This window comes from Cololabis saira, chromosome 18, assembly GCF_033807715.1.
Source record: "Cololabis saira isolate AMF1-May2022 chromosome 18, fColSai1.1, whole genome shotgun sequence".
Classification (NCBI taxonomy): Eukaryota; Metazoa; Chordata; class Actinopteri; order Beloniformes; family Belonidae; genus Cololabis; species Cololabis saira.
Genome location: NC_084604.1, coordinates 32,972,225 through 32,992,235, shown reverse-complemented (window position 1 = coordinate 32,992,235; position 20,011 = coordinate 32,972,225). Strand labels below are relative to the sequence as shown.

At 41.2% G+C, this 20,011-nt stretch overlaps 1 protein-coding gene across 1 annotated transcript; it reads left to right on the top strand.

Moving 5' to 3' along the window:
* The first annotated feature begins 2,948 nt into the window (after window positions 1-2,948).
* On the top strand, window positions 2,949-18,871 carry gzf1 (GDNF-inducible zinc finger protein 1). The gene is made up of 8 exons (XM_061707151.1): window positions 2,949-2,994; window positions 6,784-7,784; window positions 14,705-14,888; window positions 14,976-15,142; window positions 16,207-16,301; window positions 16,466-16,633; window positions 16,724-16,881; window positions 17,899-18,871. Exons 2-8 carry the CDS (start codon window positions 6,796-6,798, stop codon window positions 18,643-18,645), a joined length of 2,508 nt encoding a protein of 835 aa, XP_061563135.1. The 5' UTR covers window positions 2,949-2,994; window positions 6,784-6,795; the 3' UTR covers window positions 18,646-18,871.
* Window positions 18,872-20,011: the final 1,140 nt, after the last annotated feature.

Below are 20,011 nucleotides of genomic sequence, written 5' to 3'. Positions count from 1 at the left end.
ACTGCATGCAAATTAAACACTAAACCATCAAACTCTTGAGTTTTACTGTTTTCCTTCTTCCTTTTCTCTCCAGTTTTAACAGTGTGCTCTGTGATCCTAAATTAAAATTGCCCTTGGCTTTGAGTTTTTCCATTTCTTCCACATAGTGCACATTTTGTCATACTGTTTGTGCACCGTGGCGTGTCAGCACGGGTATTTTTGGTAATGTGGAGGAGTCCACCATGGCAAAGCAAACACAACCCAAAGTAGATCTAATGTTTTGTTTGCTGAGCACATCACCTTTCAACAAGAATTTGCACTTAATTTTCCTCGCTGACACCCTGATGATGCATCTGAGGGAGTCTGTCTTATTTGTAGCTAAAAGCACATCATGCACTAGCAACATGTGAAACCTTGACGCTTTTTTAGGCCAAACATCCTGTGTGCTCATTGATAACATGAAATGCCCGGGAGCCAGGAGAGAAGTCAACCACTATTGCAACTGAAAGTAGATTAAAATAGTATGTTTCTGAAATGACTGTTTAACCTTTTGTCCTTTCGGCAATCAAGTGTTGTTTATCCCGTTGATTACAGCGATGACATGACCTTAATTCTCAATTTTCATTTTGACAATGCATCAAGGCACAATATCACAATCCGCAAGTCCTTAACTGCTATAACTTTAACATCAACCTCTTACATTGTCATGAACTAAATTATACTGTATTTTTCATTGTTCTGCAAAACAAAGCAAAAAAAATCCCAATGACAATAATAAAAAAACTCAGAGAATGTCAAAATATGAAATTCAGTCACATACAGTGCTTGTATTATATAATTAAATTACACAAAGTAACTAAATAGGCAGCACAGTGGCATGGTGGTTAGAGCTGTTGCCTCACAGCAAGAAGGTTCCTAGTTTGACTCCCTGGCTCGGCGGGGTCTTTACTTGTGGAGTTTGCATGTTCTCCCCGTGCTTGCGTGGGCTTCCTCCACAGTCCAAAAACATGCATAGTAGGTTAATTGATGTTTTCGAAATTGCCCGTAGGTGTGAGTGTGAGTGTGCCTGGTTGTCTGTGTGTTTATGTGGCCCTGTGGTGGACTGGCAACCGATCCAGGGTGAACCCCTGCCTCTCGCCTGTAATGAGCTGGGATAGGCTCCAGCAGACCCCCGGGACGCTGCAAAGGATAAAGGGGGTATAGAAAATGGATGGATGGAAAGTAACTAAGTATTATTTTAAACCTTAGGATTATTTCCAAAGCAATACATTACATTGTATAAATGTCTATGCAGTAGAGTCTTCAATCTCAAAAGCATCCGTTTGAATCTGCAATTGTTGTGCTCCATAGTAGATTTATAGCAAACCAGATAGTGTCATCTAAAAATATGTAAAGTAGGAGTATTTTCATAAAAGTCAGGTGACCACAGTGTTGCAAGTGGTAATGTGAGGGCATTATGCCTCACTGGAACAGAACAGATTGTGAGCTTGCTGAATTCATTAAGACAAATGCAAGGTATATGGATTTCGTCAGGAAGGACAAAAAAAACCTCATGGCAGCTGCAGATTGGCACGCCAGTGAATCCCCAGGCTTTCCATACACCAGTGAAATTATAATGTTTTGCAAAAGTATAGATGGTATATGCTTTCAGAATGTAAATTACTTATTTCAAAGCCTTCTGCAGGCTGGAAAAATTTCATAACTACTGCAACATTTGACAATTGCATTGTGGATAAAATGATTTTTTAAGAAGCTAGTTTAACATATAAATAGAAGGTCTTCAATATTATAGGTATCTCTCGGATAAGGAGTCACGAGGGAAATTACAAATTCTGAGGAGAATGCAAATTTAACTCTATAGATGAGTGCTGCTTTTTTCATGCAATACAAAAAGCTTATACAAACTAAGTTGATAATGACGTCCCACTGTGCAACACCGCCACCCCGTGGTCATAAACCAGTATTGCAGTTATAAACGTGCCCTTGTTCGTGTTATTGGTGTTACGGTAATATAACTACTTTACATTAATTACTCTTCCAAATTCAGCATCGATGATGCGTTTAGCCCATCTCTCTGGCCTCTAAATATTGTGTTATCCAATTAAGTTAAGCTTGCAAAAACCCAATCATGCTTTGTCCTTGTACTCCATTCTACTGCCCTTATTTTTAACAGCTTGTGCTTTTTATTATTTTACTTCCTTTCTTATCATCTTATTCTTAATTTTTTCAATATTATTTGTTATTTACTGTCTAATTATGTATTGCTGCTTTTAATGTCAATGTAAAGCACTTTGAATTACCTTGTGTTGAATTGTGCTATATAAATAAACTTGGCTTGCCAACTTTCACCCAATGTAAATATCCGTTTAAATATCCGTCTGTTATTTTTTTATATACTAGTATTTCTTATTATTTATTTTTCTTCTTCTTATTATTATTGTATATACCAGTTTACTGTTTATAGTGTGTTATTATTATTATTGTGTTATTACTATTTCTATTGATGCCTCTTGTTTTTGCACTATCCCCTTTGCTGCTGTAAACTGCAAATTTCCCCTCTGTGGGACTATTAAAGGATTATCTTATTTTAACTTATCTCCTTCCTTGTAAAATGCACACATGCAATGAAATATGAGATATAATACCGTTGCCAATTATTGTTATTATTATTATTATTATTATTATTATTATTGTTATTATTATTATTTATTTTTGCAGATAAAGCAAAGAAAAATTGATTTGAGTGACACCTCTGGAGATGATGTACATAAATAGATGCTCGTTTCACCTGATATGATCCATAACTTGTTAAACTGATCCAAAATCAGCCTTAGTGCTCAAGTCATGTGATTTCCAAACCTCGCAGTGAACAAAAGACCGATCTGAGATCAGTTTTTGTGTCACCGGATGTAGCTGGTGTGGAAACACAACGTACCGGTGTTTGTGCGGGACTTGTGCAGGAAGTGGCCCGGGCTGCTCATCATTGTGCAGGGCTGCCATTTTACCAAGCTTACGGTAAGAACCAACGCTTGTTTCATGTTGCACTTTGCTGCTGCACGGACCGCTCTCCCCCGTGCTGTGTCGGGCTGGAGTCGTGAGCGTCCGCTTGAATCTGAATCTGAATCTTATTTAGTCGGTGGTCGCTGCAGGAGCTCCTGCCCCGGTTAGGTTAGGGTTAGGGTTAGCATTTACTTCAGCAGGGACTGCCGCCGAGGCGAAATCAACAAATTAAAACATTTAAAAGAGATCCTATCTGCGTTTGTCCATATGCATCTTCTTCCAGACGACATTTGTCCTAATTGAATCTCCACACACCGAGCTGGAGTAAATGATCAGCTGTTCTGCTCACATTCACTAATCTGTTACACCAAACCAAAAGGCTTGAGTTTGTTTGGCCCAAATATCTGTAAAATATCTGTAAGATCTGTAAATAAACTTTGTACTTGTAGAAATATTTTGTGCGTGTGCAAAAAATATTTGTACTCGCAAAAAATATTTGTACTTGTAGAAATATTTTGTGCGTATGCAAAAAATATTTGTAGTTGCAAAAAAATATTTGTACTTGTAGAAATATTTTGTGCGTATGCTAAAAATATTTGAACTTGCAAAAAATATTTTGTACTTGTAGAAATATTTTGTGCGTGTGCAAAAAATATTTGTACTCGCCAAAAATATTGGTACTTGTAAAAATATGTTGTGCGTGTGCAAAAAATATTTGTACTTGCAAAAAATATTTGTACTTGTAGAAATATTTTGTGCGTGTGCTAAAAATATTTGTACTCGCAAAAAATATTTGTACTTGTAGAAATATTTTGTGCGTGTGCAATAAATATTTGTACTTGTAGAAATATTTTGTGCGTGTGCAAAAAATATTTGTACTTGCAAAAAATATTTTGTACTTGTAGAAATATTTTGTGCGTGTGCAAAACATATTTGTACTTGTAGTAAAAAAAGTTTATTTACAGATACAAAATATTTATGGCTTTAATTTGAGCCCATAGAACTCCCTCTTTATTCAAACTTGAGACTAAATTTCACTACATCTTCAGAATCAGGTTTATTGGCCAAATCAGGTCAAACAAGACAGGGAATTTGACTCACTGTGCAGTAGACAAATGACAGCTCTTATTAACTTATATACAATTAAAAAATAAATGAGGTGCAGCAGTATGAAGTAGACATGGTTATTGAAAGGTGCATTGTTACAGCGTATGATTGTGGTTATTATTGTTATTGCACAGTTATTGATTGATTACTCTGAGTGTTGAGAGTTCATCAGAGCATCAGCTCGGGGGAAGAAACTGTCTCTTGTTTTGCACAGCGCTATTGCAAGAGTTTGCACATGCCTCCGATAATGTTGATGGTATTGTTGTTGATGTTTTTAATTTGCCGTTTGTGTCTGTCTGTACTGCAGCATAATGGCTTTTTACTCCGAGACCAATTTCTCCCACGGGACACTAATAAAGTGATGAACCTTGACTTGACCTTGACCTTGACCTTGACCTTGACCTTGACCTTGTTTCTGAGTCTGGAGCTCTGTAGCGAGTTCAACCAGACTGTATCCTGGGTGTGAGGGGTCAGCAGGGATATTACCTGCCCGTTTCCTGGTCCTGGACCGGTACAGGTCCTGGATAGATGGGAGGTTAGTCCCAATTATCCTCTCTGCAGACCTAAGGCCGCGTTCAGACTGCAGGCAAATCTGATATATATCTGATTCCTTCTCATATCCGATTTTCAGGGCTGACTGTCCACACTGTTTTTAGCAAGTGTCCATATCGGATCTGGCTCTGTTCAGACTGTGCCACATCATTGACTGATCTGACGGGTTGCCTAGCAACGACGTCGGAGCGGAGGCGTCACCCAGCGCATGTATTGTGTGAAGTCATGTATTTTTTTTATATATACAAAAAAATCCCAAAATATCTGTACCGTTTCTGATTGGGTCGGCACTGCGCATCATTTTTAGACATAACAATGAACGCATACAGCAAAAGTTGAGTCTCGGCGGAGGGACCCGGCGTCCCAGCACAATGAGAAACAGGTGTTCAGAACAAAACCACCAGCAAACTAACAAACCAACCAACAAAGCTCAGAGTTAACAAAACGAACCAGCAATGAATAACTGGCAGCCCCGCTCCATAACCTCTCCTCCTAGGAGGAGAGGGGCTGACGGGCTGCAGGTTCAGGCTCTCAGCGCGACTGAAGGCTAATTTATGGTTCCGCGTTACACCGACGCAGAGCCTACGGCGTAAGGTACGCGGCGACACGCACCTATACGTGGAAATGCGGTCTTTTTTTCTGCTATTAAAACATGATTCGTAATGTGAATTTGCAACACTCAAACTACAAATAATAGTTTTTGACGTGACATCAGAGATTGTACATGCTCTCTGTGAAAGGATGAGTAGCTCCACAACTGGAAATGGCCGGGTGGTTTGGAGCGTCTGGGACAGTCATATCCGATCTGAGTGTTTGGATGTTCAGACTGAGACGCATCTGCCCAAATGCGATATGGATCGGATATGAAACTACCTCCTGGAGGTGGTTTCGATCTGGTTTGCAAAAATCGGATATCATGCGGTTTGGGACTGTTCAGACTTCAAAAGAGTCATCCAGTTTCAATCTGGATGGGCTAAAAATCGGATATTTGCCTGCAGTCTGAACGCGGCCTAATTGTCCGTTGCAGTCTGTGCCTGTCTGGTTTGGTGGCTGATCCAAGAAGAGCAGAGAACAGACTGGATGATGGCAGTGTAGAAGGTGGTCATCAGCTGCTGTGGCAGGTTAAACTTCCTGAGCTGCCGCAGGAAGTACAACCTCTGCTGAGCTTCTTCCTGACAGAGTTAACGTGGGTGACGGTCCAAGAGAGGGTCGGTTTGTTTGACCCAAGTATTGCTATTATCTCAGTTCCCCATCAAACATCAACTCGCGCTTTTTTCAAAACTTGACACAAAATTTCACTACACCTTAATGATGTCTGTATGACATGTTTAAGTTAAATAAATGATATACAGTCATACTCAGTAAATTTTTCCTTTATTTTCCATAGACTATAATAACTGGACGAACCCTCGATGATATCACTCAAAGATCTGTTATGAAGCTTCTTTTTCTTTTCTTGTTTTTGTTGTAAATGTACTGAACAGATCTGGGAAGCATCCTAGACCACGCCCACTTAACGTCAATCACAGTTGACTATTTTAGCTTGCTTTGCTTAGCTTATGCTAACCATTTGCCAACAATCTAAGCCCAAGATTGATGCAAATGGCAACTCGGAAAAGTTGCTGAGGAAATTTCTTTCATAGCTTTGTAGACAGTTTTTTGGAAATAAAATGTTTTATATATATATTTATATATATATATATATATATACAACCTCTGACCATCTTTATGTCTGAGATACTCCTACCTCTTAGACGAAAGGTCATTTCTGTAGCATTTATTGTACAAGTAGCAACTTATTTAGCCTGGCTCATGTTCCAACTTTTGAGAAATGTTAACACATAATTCCAAATGAATGAATAATTTTCATGAAACATCTTTCAGCTTCAATATTTGATAAGTTTTCTATGTTCTGTTGGGAATAAAATTTGAGTTTATGAGATTTGCAAATCAAATAATGCTGTTGTTATTTATGGTTTAGAAAGCAAGCCACCTCTTCTGGATCTGGGGTTGTACATCCAATATAAATCTTGCTGTATACCTAAATTCCCATCTCCTAGGATGTTCATTAACATTTGTGTTAAGAAAAGATGTTTAACTGCCCACATGTCACTCTTTCCTGCATTTTTTTTTCTTTCTCTTCAGCACAAGTGAATAATGGGGATCAAAGATGTCCAGCTCACGTCACATTCACATCATGCAAACATTCTGGCTTCTCTGTATCAGCTGAAGCTGCAAAGACAATTATGTGACATCACAGTGCAGGTGGACAACCAGGGAGATGTGGAGGAGTTTCAGGTCCATCAGTTGATACTTGCCGCTTCTAGTGGCTACTTCAAGAGGATGATTCTGTCTCAGGATGTAACCCAAGATAAATTATTACTGTCAAATATGCATTCCAATGTGTTTGCAAAATTTTTGGATTTTGCATACACTGGTAAAGTTGAGGTTCCCAGAGTCCAAATTGCTGATGTTCAAGCGATGGCACAATTTTTGGACTGTGAGGATCTGACGAAGGTTTGCGATGAAGCCTTGAGCGCTGCGATTCCGAAAAAGCCCATGAGAAAAGGATCAGCATCAAAAATTGAAATACTGCCCGAATTAAACAGCGCTGAAAAAATAGACAAGACCAAAGGAAAGACTAAACGCTTGTCTCTTAAGAGAAAACTCTCTCCACAGAGCTCTGAGAAAGAAGTCACGAAAAAAAGATGTAAACCAAAAAGCGCACTAATGAGTCCAAAAAGACGAAGCAGGAAGCTTAAACTGAGGGTGGCCGGCCGTAAAGTGCTTCAGAAGAGCTGGTTTTCTCCAAAACGGACTCTGCCCGTTGAAAACCAAGATGGAAACGTCATCTCAGTGGAGAGTGAGGACAGGGCTGAGACTGAATCTCAGCCAGAGAATGAGGTTCCACTGGAGAAGCCTGCTTCGGATGTGGATGATTGGGAATGTGAGGACGAGGGGCAGAGTAATGACCCGCAAGACCCTTCGTTTTTACCGGAAGAGGAGGAGGAGGAGGAGGAAGAGGAAGGGCAGACGGAGGAAGGAGAGTCCAAGGAGAAGTTCAAAAGATCTTCCAAGGCTCAGTTCCAGTGCGATAAGTGCCAGAGGACTTTCCACTATGAGAAAAGCTACTTGAAGCACATCAGGTAACAAACGTTTCTTCTGGGCTTTATTGATCATCACCTTCAAAAAAAAAACACCATATGATACACAAATAAGTAGGCCTGTGTTGAAAAAATCAATTCTCATATTAATTCCTAAAAATCGATTTGTATGTCTAAAGATCGATTTAAAATTTTTTTTTTATTAAAAAAAAAAAAATATATATATATATATATATATATATATATATATATATATATATATATATATATTTTTTTTTTTTTTTTTTTTAATATATATTTTTTTTTCATCATCAAATTTTTGCCTGGTGAACTTTAATCCCAGTAGTTTTGAAAACTCCTGAACTAAATGAACTTTTCTTTTTTTTTGTGATCAAAATTTTTCTTTATTTATCTCGTACTCACAGTATAACAAATCACAACCACAGTATGCAACAACAGTACCAGTACATAAACACAACTAAATGACGTAATAAAATAAAAAAATAAAATAAAATAAAAGGGGGGGGGGGGGGGGTTCCACGGACAACGATATGGAGTGCATGCCAAGAATCCAGGCTGGCAGCCTGCCACTCCCTATTACTATAGCGGCAACAGTCCCATAGCCATTGTTCTCCATGCCTGAACCGTTTTGGGCTGAGCCCGGTTCAAACGTGCTGTTGTGAGCTCCAAGTTTACAATGTTCCGTAGCGCTCCCAGCCAGAAAGCGGCTAAATGCAGATCATGTTCAAACCAGTGTTTCACTATAGCTTTCTTAGCCGCTGTGAAGCCTGCAAAGAGCATCCTTTTCTGTACCCGGCTGAGAGGGCAGGCCGAGTCGTCATTAAGAAGGCACAGACATGGGTCAGGAACATATTGAATATCCAGCAAGTTAGACAAAGTGGTATTAGCATGGGACCAGAGGTTAGCTACTACCGGACATTCCCAAAACATATGGAGAAATGACCCCGGGGTGGGAGTGGCACAGAATTGGCAGTGGTAATGTGGTTGCAATTTCATTTGGTATCTCCTATAGGGTGTGGCATAGGCCCTATGAATAACTTTGAACTGAATGAGCTGATGAGCCACATTTTGCGAGGTCATATCCCGATTAGACCAAATCACATCCCAGTTCGGTTGATAACCTAGTTGTTTGAGCTCCCGGCTCCACAGAGACTCCACAGGAAGTGTTTTTTTAACTGCATTTAGTAGATGTTGATATATTCTAGAAACACATCCACGTGAATTTTGAGTGGGTTCAATCCAGCGCAACATGGGATGGGATTGGGGGGGGGATCGCCAGGGTACTCCATATGCCTTTAGGGCAGACCGCAGCTGCAGGTAAATAAAAAAGGATGATGCTGGTAATACAAATTTACATTTCAGCTGCTGGAATGTGAACAGGCCATTACAGTCATACAGGTCACCTATAACATGTATGCCCCGTGAGCTCCATGAGCTGTTAGAAAATGGCTTGTTGCCAGACATTAAGTTAACATTGTTCCACAAGGGGGTGAAGGAGCAGAATCGGATAGGATCCCCCAGGAGCTTCTCCGCAGTTTTCCACACCTTTAAGGCATTATTGATAATACAACCAAATCTATAGACAGAGTTTCTACGTCCTACACCAGAGAAAGGTAAGTCTTGCAATCTGATAGGGCTGACCAGCCCTGCCTCAATCAACCTCCAAGGCACCTTAGAGTCAGTGTCGATCCAGTTGCGTAGGGCCTGTAACTGAAAGGCTAGGTAATACATCCTAAAGTCCGGAACCGCCAACCCTCCCGACTTCTTGGGCTGTTGCAGAGTAGTTAGCCGAATTCTAGAGCGTTTACCTGCCCATAAAAATTTAGTGACCATCGAGTGGATGTTATTAAAATACTTGGGGGGTGGGGACAGTGGGAGCATCGAGAAAAGAAAATTGATCCTTGGGAGTACATTCATTTTAATTATATTGGTTCTACCTTGCAGTGACATTTTAAGGTCACCCCATCTCTGGATGTCTGCCTTAATCTTACAGAGGGTGGGCTCAAAGTTATTCTTAATAATTAAAGGCAGGGTGGGCCAGATATTGATACCAAGGTATACAAAATTATCGCTACTTGAAATGTGTGCTGGCAATTGGATAGACCTGGCAGCGGAGTTAAGGGGCATTAGAGCCGACTTGCCCCAATTGATCCTATACCCTGACATGCTGCCGAAATCACTAAACAGGTCCAATACTTGAGGAATAGAGACATTCAGATTTTCTAAATAGAGAAGAATGTCGTCGGCATATAACGAAATGTGGTGGGGTCGATCCTGTAATATTATAGGGGAAATGGAAGTACTCTGTCTAACAGCCTGAGCTAACGGCTCAAGAGCGAGACAGAATAAGATGGGTGAGAGAGGACAACCCTGTCTGGTCGAGCGCTCTAATTGGAATGTGGGAGAGATGGTTTTCCCTGTAAGGACCGCTGCCGTCGGTGCACCATATAAAGTCTTCACCATATTTATGAAATTGGTCCCAAAACCCAGGCGCTCTAGCACCGTCCACATATACCCCCATTCGAGACGGTCAAAAGCTTTCTCTGCGTCAAGCGAGAAAATGGCACGGGAATCATGAGAGTCATTAGTTGAGTCTAAAATGTGGAGTAGTCTGCGCACGTTGTCAGCTGCGAGGCGTCCCCTCATAAAACCAGTCTGGTCTGGACCAATGAGAGCATCTGTGACTGCCTCCAATCGTACGGCAAGAGCTTTCGCAAAGAGCTTCTGGTCGCAGGTGATCAGAGAGATTGGTCTGTAGCTCGCACATTCCAGGGGATCCTTGCCTTTTTTTAACAGAAGCGAGATGAGAGCAGCCTTCTGGTCCCTATGGAACTCCCCCCTGGAGATAGCGGCGTTAAACGAGTCTAGGATCAGGGGGCCTATCACCTCCCACAGCTCTAGGTATAACTCTGGTGGGAGGCCGTCGAGACCCGGTGACTTCCCTCGCTGCAGAGACTTGAGGGCCCCATGAAGCTCTTCGAGGTCTAGGGGCAAATCTAATAGCCCTCTGTCGGCCTGCGAGATCTTGGGCAAGTGTAAGACACTAAGGAACGCCTCACAGCGCGATGCATCATGCTTCACTTCTGATTTGTACAAGTCAGCATAAAATGACCTAAATGTGTTGTTCACTGACTGGGGTGAAGTGAGAATAGTGCCAGCGGGATCCCTAACGGCGGGGATGGAGGCCTTGCCCTCGCTCTCCCTTAGCCTAAGTGCCAGCAACCTACTAGGCCTCTCAGCGTCAAAATAGTACTTTTGTCTGGTCCTGTGAAATATAAATTCAGCCCTCGAGAGAGACAGAGCGTGGAATTCACCCCTGAGGGAGGCGAGTTGGGCAGACCGGCTATCTGTGATCTGCTGCTTCTGTGCATGTTCCAATAAAGTTATCTCCCTCTCCAGGTACTCAAAACGCCTAGACCGCTCTTTTGCCAGATGAGAGGAGAATGATATGCAAGAGCCCCTGAGAGAGCACTTAGTCGCCTCCCAAAGGATCTGCGGGTCATCACACCCATCCTTATTAGTCTCAAGAAATGCGCCAAGCTCAGCCTTGATATACGTTAGAAACGCAGGGTTGGTCAGCAATGTGGTATTAAGTCGCCATCTAGTGGCCTTCTCTGGAAGAGAAGTAGGATTAATCCCCACCAACACTGGGGCATGATCAGACAAAAGAATAGGTAGAAAGTCAATAGAGGACGCAGATGGAACTAATGAGGGGCTCATAAATATAAAATCTATCCTGGAGTAAGATTTGTGCCTATTTGAGTAAAAGGTGTAATCTCGTGCGTTGGGATTCTGGATTCGCCACAGATCAACAACATTCAGATCCTTCATAAAAGTGTTCAAAAGTGAAGTGGACTGGGAGCCATCCCTGACAACCGAGGATCTGTCTAGAGCGGGGTCCAGGACAGCGTTGTAGTCACCACCCACCACCAGGTGGTAACCTTCACACAATTCCAACAGAGTACTACTCACGCCCTGTAAGAAAGCTGCATCATCTGTGTTAGGAGCATAAATAGAAGCTAGAGCCACCTTAGCGTGATTTATTCTTACTTTACAATAAACAAAGCGGCCGAGGCCATCATCTCCTACCTGATCTATTGTCAGAGATAGTCTCCTGTCCACTAAAATAAGTACCCCCTTTGTCTTGGTCTGAGCACAGGAGTGTGCTATAAGTTTAAAGCGCCCATTCTGAAAACGCTGCACGTCACCGATCTTAAGATGAGATTCTTGAATAAGCGCAATAGATACTCTTTTACGGCGGAGGAAGTCTAATATACGTGTTCTCTTAAGAGGGGCATTCAGGCCGTTCACATTCCAGCATATTATACCAACAGCATCACCAGCCATCACACATGCCAGAGAGAGATGTAAGCAGTAAGCAACCCAGGGAGGTCAAGACATACGTACAGCATGCAGAGCAAAAAGTACCAGACGTGTAAACCAGATACAAGCCATTCTACATAACAAGCAGAACCAAATATCAGAGAGGGGCAGAGACGCCAGTCCTGGAAATGTGCAGTCCGTGAGGGGAAGGGGAGGGAAGCATAAACAACAAAAAAAACATAGAAAAAACTCTGAAACCTTAATCTAAAAGTACAAACACGCGCAGGCCGCGCGAGCATCCCGCAGGCCTGCAAGAACATAAAAGTCGCCAAGTACGTGACTCTATGAACGCAACGAAAGCTATCAGCTCCCGGGCCGGCGCAAGCGCCCGTCAGTAGTGAGAAAAAAATATGTTTTCCGTCTAATACCATAGAAATAAGAACAAAAAATGGCTATAACGGCTGTAAAATGACAAGTGGTCTGAACCAATAATAGAATGTTGTCCACTGTGTGTTTACATATACACCTAAACACCGCACATACACCTACACAGTAGTGCAAGTGCAGAGCAAGAATTACTAACCACATAGAGCATATATATACACGTGTACACATACATATACACATATACATACATACATACACACACATAGATACAAACATACCTCCACACATATCCACATGCACACACAAACACACAGTGATATATAAGCCTAAGTCACCCCAGCATCACCACAGCTCAACATTACAAGAAATAAAAAATCCACACCAAGAGAGCCAAAACTTAGGCTAAGTGAGTCATTAAACAAGTCATTAAATGGGGTACCTCGGGACGTTTCCAGACCAACCTGACATCCAGGAAAAAATATAGGGGTGGGAGTGATGAAGGAGCAGGATCATTAATCCACGGTGATGTCCTCCACCTGAACGTCTGCCTCCTGGATCTGCCCGCGCTCGGAAGCTGCGCATCCTGACCCAGTAGTGAACAGGTTCCGACGGGCTCTCTCCCTCCGCTCCGTGTCGGCGCCGCTACCAGCCGAGGGCTGTCGCTGAAGGAAATCCATAGCTGAAGCCGCATCCTCAAAAAGCTTCGGTCCCGTCCCGAGTCTCAGCTTCAGGGTCGCCGGGTAAATGAGGAAGGGGCGAAGATCCTTGTCGTGTGCTATCTTCATCACCGAGCTGAAAGTCTTCCTCCTCGCCGTAGTCGCCGCGCTGTAGTCCGCAAAAAATAGAAGATTGGAGTTGTCTTGTCTGATGGGGGGGCCTCTCTTCTTAGCCGCTGTCAAAATAGCATCTCTGTCCTGCCACCTGAGCAGTCTGAAAATAAGGGTACGAGAGCGTCCAGTGCCTTGGGTCCCAGCCCCATAAACACGGTGGGCTCGGTCCACTTCGATCAGCCTGTCCTTCAATGATGGGAACCACACCGGCAGGTTGGTTCTGAGGAACCCGACAGCATCCGAGCCCTCTGCGCCCTCAGCAAGACCAACTAGTCTCACATTATTGCGTCGGGATCTATCTTCCATATCGACAGCTTTACGAGCGAGCGTTTCAACTTTTATCTCCAGAGCGGAGATCCTCCCGTGGTCATCACTCGCAGCCTTCTGAAGCAGCCCAACCTGAGTCTTAACCGATTTAATCTCTTTAGCTTGCAGATCTACTTGGGCATTTAGTTTACCGACAGACTCACTGAGCTGACCAATTTCCCCAGATATTTCGGTCTTGACCCGGCAGAGTGCATCTTCCAGCCGCTCGGTTTGCAGATCCATCTTATTGCTCATGCGTTGCAGCTCCGCTGTCAGCGCAGCCAGGTCCGCCATGTTCACGCCACCTGCGCCCACTCTCTGAACTTTTAAGTCTTTCTCCTCCTTCAGTGGCGAATCCGTGTGCAGCCGTTTGTTGCTCGCCAAGGTGGAGGACTCACTCCCAGCCGACATTAACAGTAGTTTTTGACGGAAAAACTTAAGTTTGAAAGAAAAAAGACGGCAACTTGCGCGGAGCCGGGTAACTACGCTTCCATCGCCACCAGGGGTCACGTGACTCTCCCTAAATGAACTTTTCTTTAGAGAAAATGCTGGACATTTCAGCTTAAATTTCTAAATGTTATATTAGTTCAATGAAGTTCATATTATCTATATTTACTAAAGCTTGTTTGGTTTCTCTGTTATCGGACATGGTTTGTCATGAAATACCTGAAAAATGCCGGGTGCTTCATGTCAGCTGTGTGTCTGGTGACAGAATAAATCAGACAAGCGAAAATAATTTGTGTACTGCTTGAGCTGTTGCAATTTCTTTCTTTTTTTGCACTTTAAATGGATATTGAAATTCCTATTTGAGTTATTTATTTCTTAGTTATTTCACAATAATTATTGTGAAATTATTATTTCAATAGTTATTTTACAGTCATACAATCCAGGCAACACTAACCCAAATCAATATCGAATCGAATCGGATCGAATCAAATGGTGATAATCGATTCTGAATCTTAGGAATCGGAATCGATCAATTCTTGATATTTGAATCGATCCCCAGCCCTACAAATAAGCACAAAAAGCTTACGTCATGGGTTTTGAGCTTTGGTTGTAGATTACATCCCATTGTCTGTTGCCATTCTCTTCCAGTACGTACCATGGAGTGCAAGCAGATATGGTCTATCGCTGTGAGACTTGCATGCAGACGTTTGCAAACCGCAGCAACCTGAAGATCCACGAGAAGCATGTTCACAGTAATGAGAGGCTCTTTGCCTGTGACTCCTGCTCAAAGACCTTTAAGCGAAAGAAGGACGTCGTCCGCCATCAAAGACAGGTGAAGGAGTAATGACATGTCCCATCCTCCCTTTTATCTAAAGTCATATGCTTGTTAATTTCCCTGTGAAATCTCACCCGTGTTCAGGTTCACGAACGAAATCTTCAACACGTTTGCCCTGATTGTGGAAAGTCCCTGAGCTCCAAGGCTGCCTTGATGTTGCACGAGAGGACACACACGGGCGCGAAGCCCTACCAATGCACGGACTGTGGTTCCAGGTTTACGCAGAACTCTGCCCTCAAGATGCACCGCAGGTAGAACAATCAATTCTGTCTGAACATATTTCAGCCTTACTCGATTTAATACTGCTGCTTGGTCACAAAATGTGTAACTGCTACATCATAGACTAACTCTGATCCATTGTTCCTACTTAAGTCAGCTTTTATGAAAGAAAGTTGCTGTTAATTGAATATCATTGTGAAAGCCCTAAGTGATGCTCAGAGGTGTCAAAAGTATTCACATTCATTACTCAGGTAGAAGTATAGATACTAGAGTTTAAAAATACTCCTGTACAAGTTGAAGTATCAACTCAAGTTTTTTACTCAAGTAAAAGTATAAAAGTACTGGTTTTAAAACGAATTAAAGTATAAAAGTAAAAGTAATGTAAGGGGAAAAGAAGCCATTAAGGACAAAAGCCATTGAAAATGAATGCATCTTATTATAATGCAAACATATTAAAGAACCATATATGTGTACTATTTAGCATTAACATGTGTTTCAGAGAGCAGGAGATATGATGACTAGTTGCCTATAAGTATTGTAATGGTGCAAAAAGTCAAACTTCAGAGGCATGTTATCATTTATCCTAACCTTTATCGGAATGTACATCCAAGTTTAGTTGCAGGAATCTGAGGGAACGGATGTAAGAACAAAACTGGACAAGAACATCTGAAACAACCACAACCAAATTCACTCTATCCGGATGGAGCAATTTAACTGGATAGTTTTTTATTTAAAGCCGAAATGAAATAGAGTAACGAGGCTGTTTTTAAAATGTAAGGAGTAAAAAGTACAGATAATTGCGTGAAAATGTAAGGAGTAAAAGTAAGAAGTGGTCTGAAAAATAATTACTCCAGTGAAGTATAGATAACCAAAATTTCTACTTAAGTAAGGTAATGAAGTATTTGTACTTTGTTACTTGACACCTCTGGTGATGCTTTAGATTTAAAAATAATTTCTTAGGCCTAGATATCTCCATTTTAAACATAATTTGAAGAACTAACTTGAGTATTTTTTTAATGACAGTTAAAAAAATAACGGCATATGTAAAATCATTTTTAAAAAGGTGATAGTTAAGTGTGTGTTTATCCATGTTTAGGACTCACACAGGAGAGAAGCCATTCGCATGTGATGAATGTGATTCTCGGTTCACTCAGAAGCACATGTTGGCCTATCACAAGAGGTCGCACACAGGTAAAACATTTAAAATCACCAGCTCTTAAAAAAATCATACATCTTATGGCAAGATTTTAACCAATATTTTTACTGGTAGCAATCTCCACTCGGTCTTGCAAATAATTAACGCTCGCACATTTACTTGTAGCTGATCAATACCTTTCTCTTTTTTGTTGTATCAGGAGAAAAACCCTTCATGTGTGAGGCCTGTGGGAAAAGCTTTGCCTCTAAAGAATATCTGAAACACCACTCCAACATCCACACGGGGTCTAAGCCATACAAGTGTGACCAGTGTGGGAGAGGTTTCGCCCAGAGGAACTCCCTCAACCAGCATACAAAGATCCATACAGGTATCTGAGTGAACTATTTATATACACTTGGCCATGAATCATTTGTCCTTGTTCAATCTTTTACATTTGAAAAATGCCCGTGTTGTGCAGGTGAGCGCCCGTACTGCTGTAAAGACTGCGATAAGCAGTTCACTCAGCTCAACGCTCTGCAAAGGCACCAGCGTATTCACACAGGAGAGAAGCCCTTCATGTGCGGCCTCTGTAAACGCACCTTTACAGATAAATCCACGCTTCGCCGGCACACTATGGTGAGCAGCACTGCCCCTCGTTACAGAACTATTATTATAGAACCAGTATGTGAAGAAAAAAAAAAAACAAGTTTAAGTTTCCCGCAAAGGTTAACGGGGGCGACAGAAGTGAAATAATTTGTAACAACACAAGTTACCTCACTAAAGCACTTACTTGTTATAAGGATAAGGCCAGAATGTTTTTTTTTTTTTTACATTTGTCTTGATGCAGAAAACATAGAAGAGAAGAAGAGCGTGCATTTTCTTTTTCCTGCAACTTTATATCAGGGTATTTTCAAATGCAGGGAATCGGTTAAGTTAATGCTCTTGTAAATGTTGAAGTACTCGTGTTGATGCTTTAGAGCAGGGGTCGGCAACCCGCGGCTCTAGAGCCGCATGCGGCTCTTTAGCGCCGCCCTAGTGGCTCATGGAGCTTTTTCAAAAATGTTTGAAAAAAAAATGTGTCCTTTTTTCCTTCTTTTTCCTTTTTTCTCTTTTTTTTCTCTTTTTTTTCTTTTTTTTTCTTTTTTTCCTTTTTTAATCTCGACATTTTGACTTTTTTCTCGACATTTCGACTTTTTTCTCGACATTTTGACTTTTTTCTCGAGATTGTACTTCAAAATGAATCTCGACATTTCGACTTTTTTCTCAAAATTTGTTTTTTTTTTTCTCAGCATTTCGACTTTTTTCACAAAATTTTGACTATTTCCTCAACATTTCGACTTTTTTCTCAACATTTCGATCTTTTTCGTGAAGTGCATAATGAAAAAGTAAATCTCCCCCCAGTTGTAACTAATATAGAAACATACAGCATATGTTGTCTTCATTCTAAGGCTTATACAAGACTTTTCCTTTTTTGCGGCTCCAGACATATTTGTTTTTTGTGTTTTCGGTCCAATACGGCTCTTTCAACATTTTGGGTTGCAGACCCCTGCTTTAGAGTTTTGTTACCACACTGACTTGTGGGTGTTCATTATCTGATGAAGTGTGGTACCATCAAAGTGCTGTGAAGATGACAGAACCTTGTTTAAACTTCAGATTCACGACTCGGATGCCCCGTGGAAGACCTACCTGGTGGTGCTGGAGGGAAACGTGGAGGAAAAGAAACCCAGGACTCCCACCAAAGAAAAGACTGAAAAAGCAGTGGCCGGGGAGAAAAGGAACAAAGCTGGCAAAAGCCCCAGTGCTGCCGGTGCGGCTCCGAGCATTTCCATCTCCGGCCCTAGTTCTGTTAGCGATCATAGTCACACTGACTCCATTGTGGTTTCTACTGAACCAGTCACTCTCCCGTCCGACTGGGCCAGTCACGGAGCCATTGCGTTGGTGAGCCACGGCGAGCTTGGCGGCATCACGGTCATCCACACGGAGGTTCCAGCTGGGGCGCAGCTTCAGCCCTTAGTCGCCACGAACGGCACAGGAACGAGTGTCATCTCCTTAGATGGTTCAGCCATTCCCTTCTCCATACCAGTGTCCATGACTCACTCTGTCCCCCTGTCCTCTGCAGCCCCGTCCACCTCTCTGTCCGTATCCACCCTCTCAATTCCGGTTTCTTCTGCCTTGTTAGCGTCGGTCTCGGGCATCCCAGCCGTCGCCACGGCGTCTGTGCTGGAATCAGCTGCTTCACAGACTATTCTGGCGATTGCCTCCGAGGACAAGGTCACTTCCGAGATGGATGCGTTACCGACTGATATACGAACTGTCATTGTTGATGATAACATTTGTGAAAAGGAACAAACGGCTCTTGTCCAAAGTGAAGAACAACAGGGGACAGCGGATGGCCCTTAGCCGACCTGGAGAAGGCCCCACACCGAGATGCTGAGTGGTTGGTTGTTTAAAATGAAGACATTAATATGAAATATAGAGCTTAATATGTTGTAATGTATGGAGGATTTTTTGTGCCAAAATTAAATAAATAAATGCATCATTAATTAATTAAAATGGGAATTAAATATATCATTAATTAATTAAATGTGTCATTAATTAATTAAAATTAGAATTAAATAAGTCATTAATTAATTAAAATACAATTCATTTTAAGAAAAAAAATATATTTATTATTTCAGCATTTAATGAATTAATGACACATTTAATTAATGATTTCGTGTTGCTGCGTGTGAATCATGAAATGTAAAACTGTCAGTTTCACTCGTCAAACTCAGTGTCATTAATGTGTCATTAATTAATTAAATGCAGTTTTACATTTCATGATTCACACACAACACGAAATCATTAATTAAATGTGTCATTAATTAATTGAATGCTGAAATAATAAATTTTTTTTTTTTACTTAAAATGAATTGTATTTTAATTAATTAATGACATATTTAATTCTAATTTTAATTAATTAATGATGTATTTATTATTTATTTAATTTTGGCACAAAAAATCCTCCATAGTAATGACCCTCTGCGACTGAAAATTGTATCAAAATCCTCAATATTTATCACATATTCTGAACCTAAGTTCAAACCTTTAGCACTGCATTCTGGTATTCATGGCAACATTTACATGCCATATGTGTAAGTTTTGTTTTTAGGGAAGCTCTGATGAAAGTTTTTGGATCAGCGATCACCCCACACAAGCTTTGTGGAAACCCTTAAATATATAATTATGAACTGTTTATTAGACTATTCCTATCATTGTCATTTAAATCTAGCGTCTACGTGTCTTTAAATGTAAAGAAGTGTCTTTGATCGACAACTGCTTATTCGTCTAGCAACATTTGGAGCGCCTACCCTTCTCTTGCAGCCGAGCATGTTCCCTAATTTGGAGCGTTTTGAATCAACGATTAAAAGATTTTTTTGCGAAAAAGTAAAGAAAATAGTGAAAAAGAAAATGAGATTGAAAGCTCAATGAGTTAATATTAGATAAAACTATTTATGCTGAGACCCCCCCTACCATCTGTATTTTATTTTCCTCTGTGTGGAAAGTTTGTTGATGACAGCTGTAATCCCTCTCTGCTTTTGAAACAAAAGTGTTTTTCTTGACGACCTTATCTTCCATGAACATCTTAACTAAGTTATTTTGGGTTATTTAGGGATCGATATTTCTGCTCTACTGGTCTCAGATGTATGAAGACTCAACGGGATCCTTTTATTCCATATAAGGGCAATGAAATGAGTGAGTTCTTGTCAGAACGCTTACTGGATGT

What these genes read in the sequence shown, in the direction of transcription:
- gzf1 (XM_061707151.1), top strand. Translation starts at nt 6,796, where the DNA reads ATGGGGATCAAAGATGTCCAGCTCACGTCACATTCACATCATGCAAAC. An exon ending in TCGTCCGCCATCAAAGACAG is followed by an intron (nt 14,889 to 14,975) that starts GTGAAGGAGTAA and finishes ACCCGTGTTCAG; the next exon opens with GTTCACGAACGAAATCTTCA. An exon ending in GCATACAAAGATCCATACAG is followed by an intron (nt 16,634 to 16,723) that starts GTATCTGAGTGA and finishes CGTGTTGTGCAG; the next exon opens with GTGAGCGCCCGTACTGCTGT.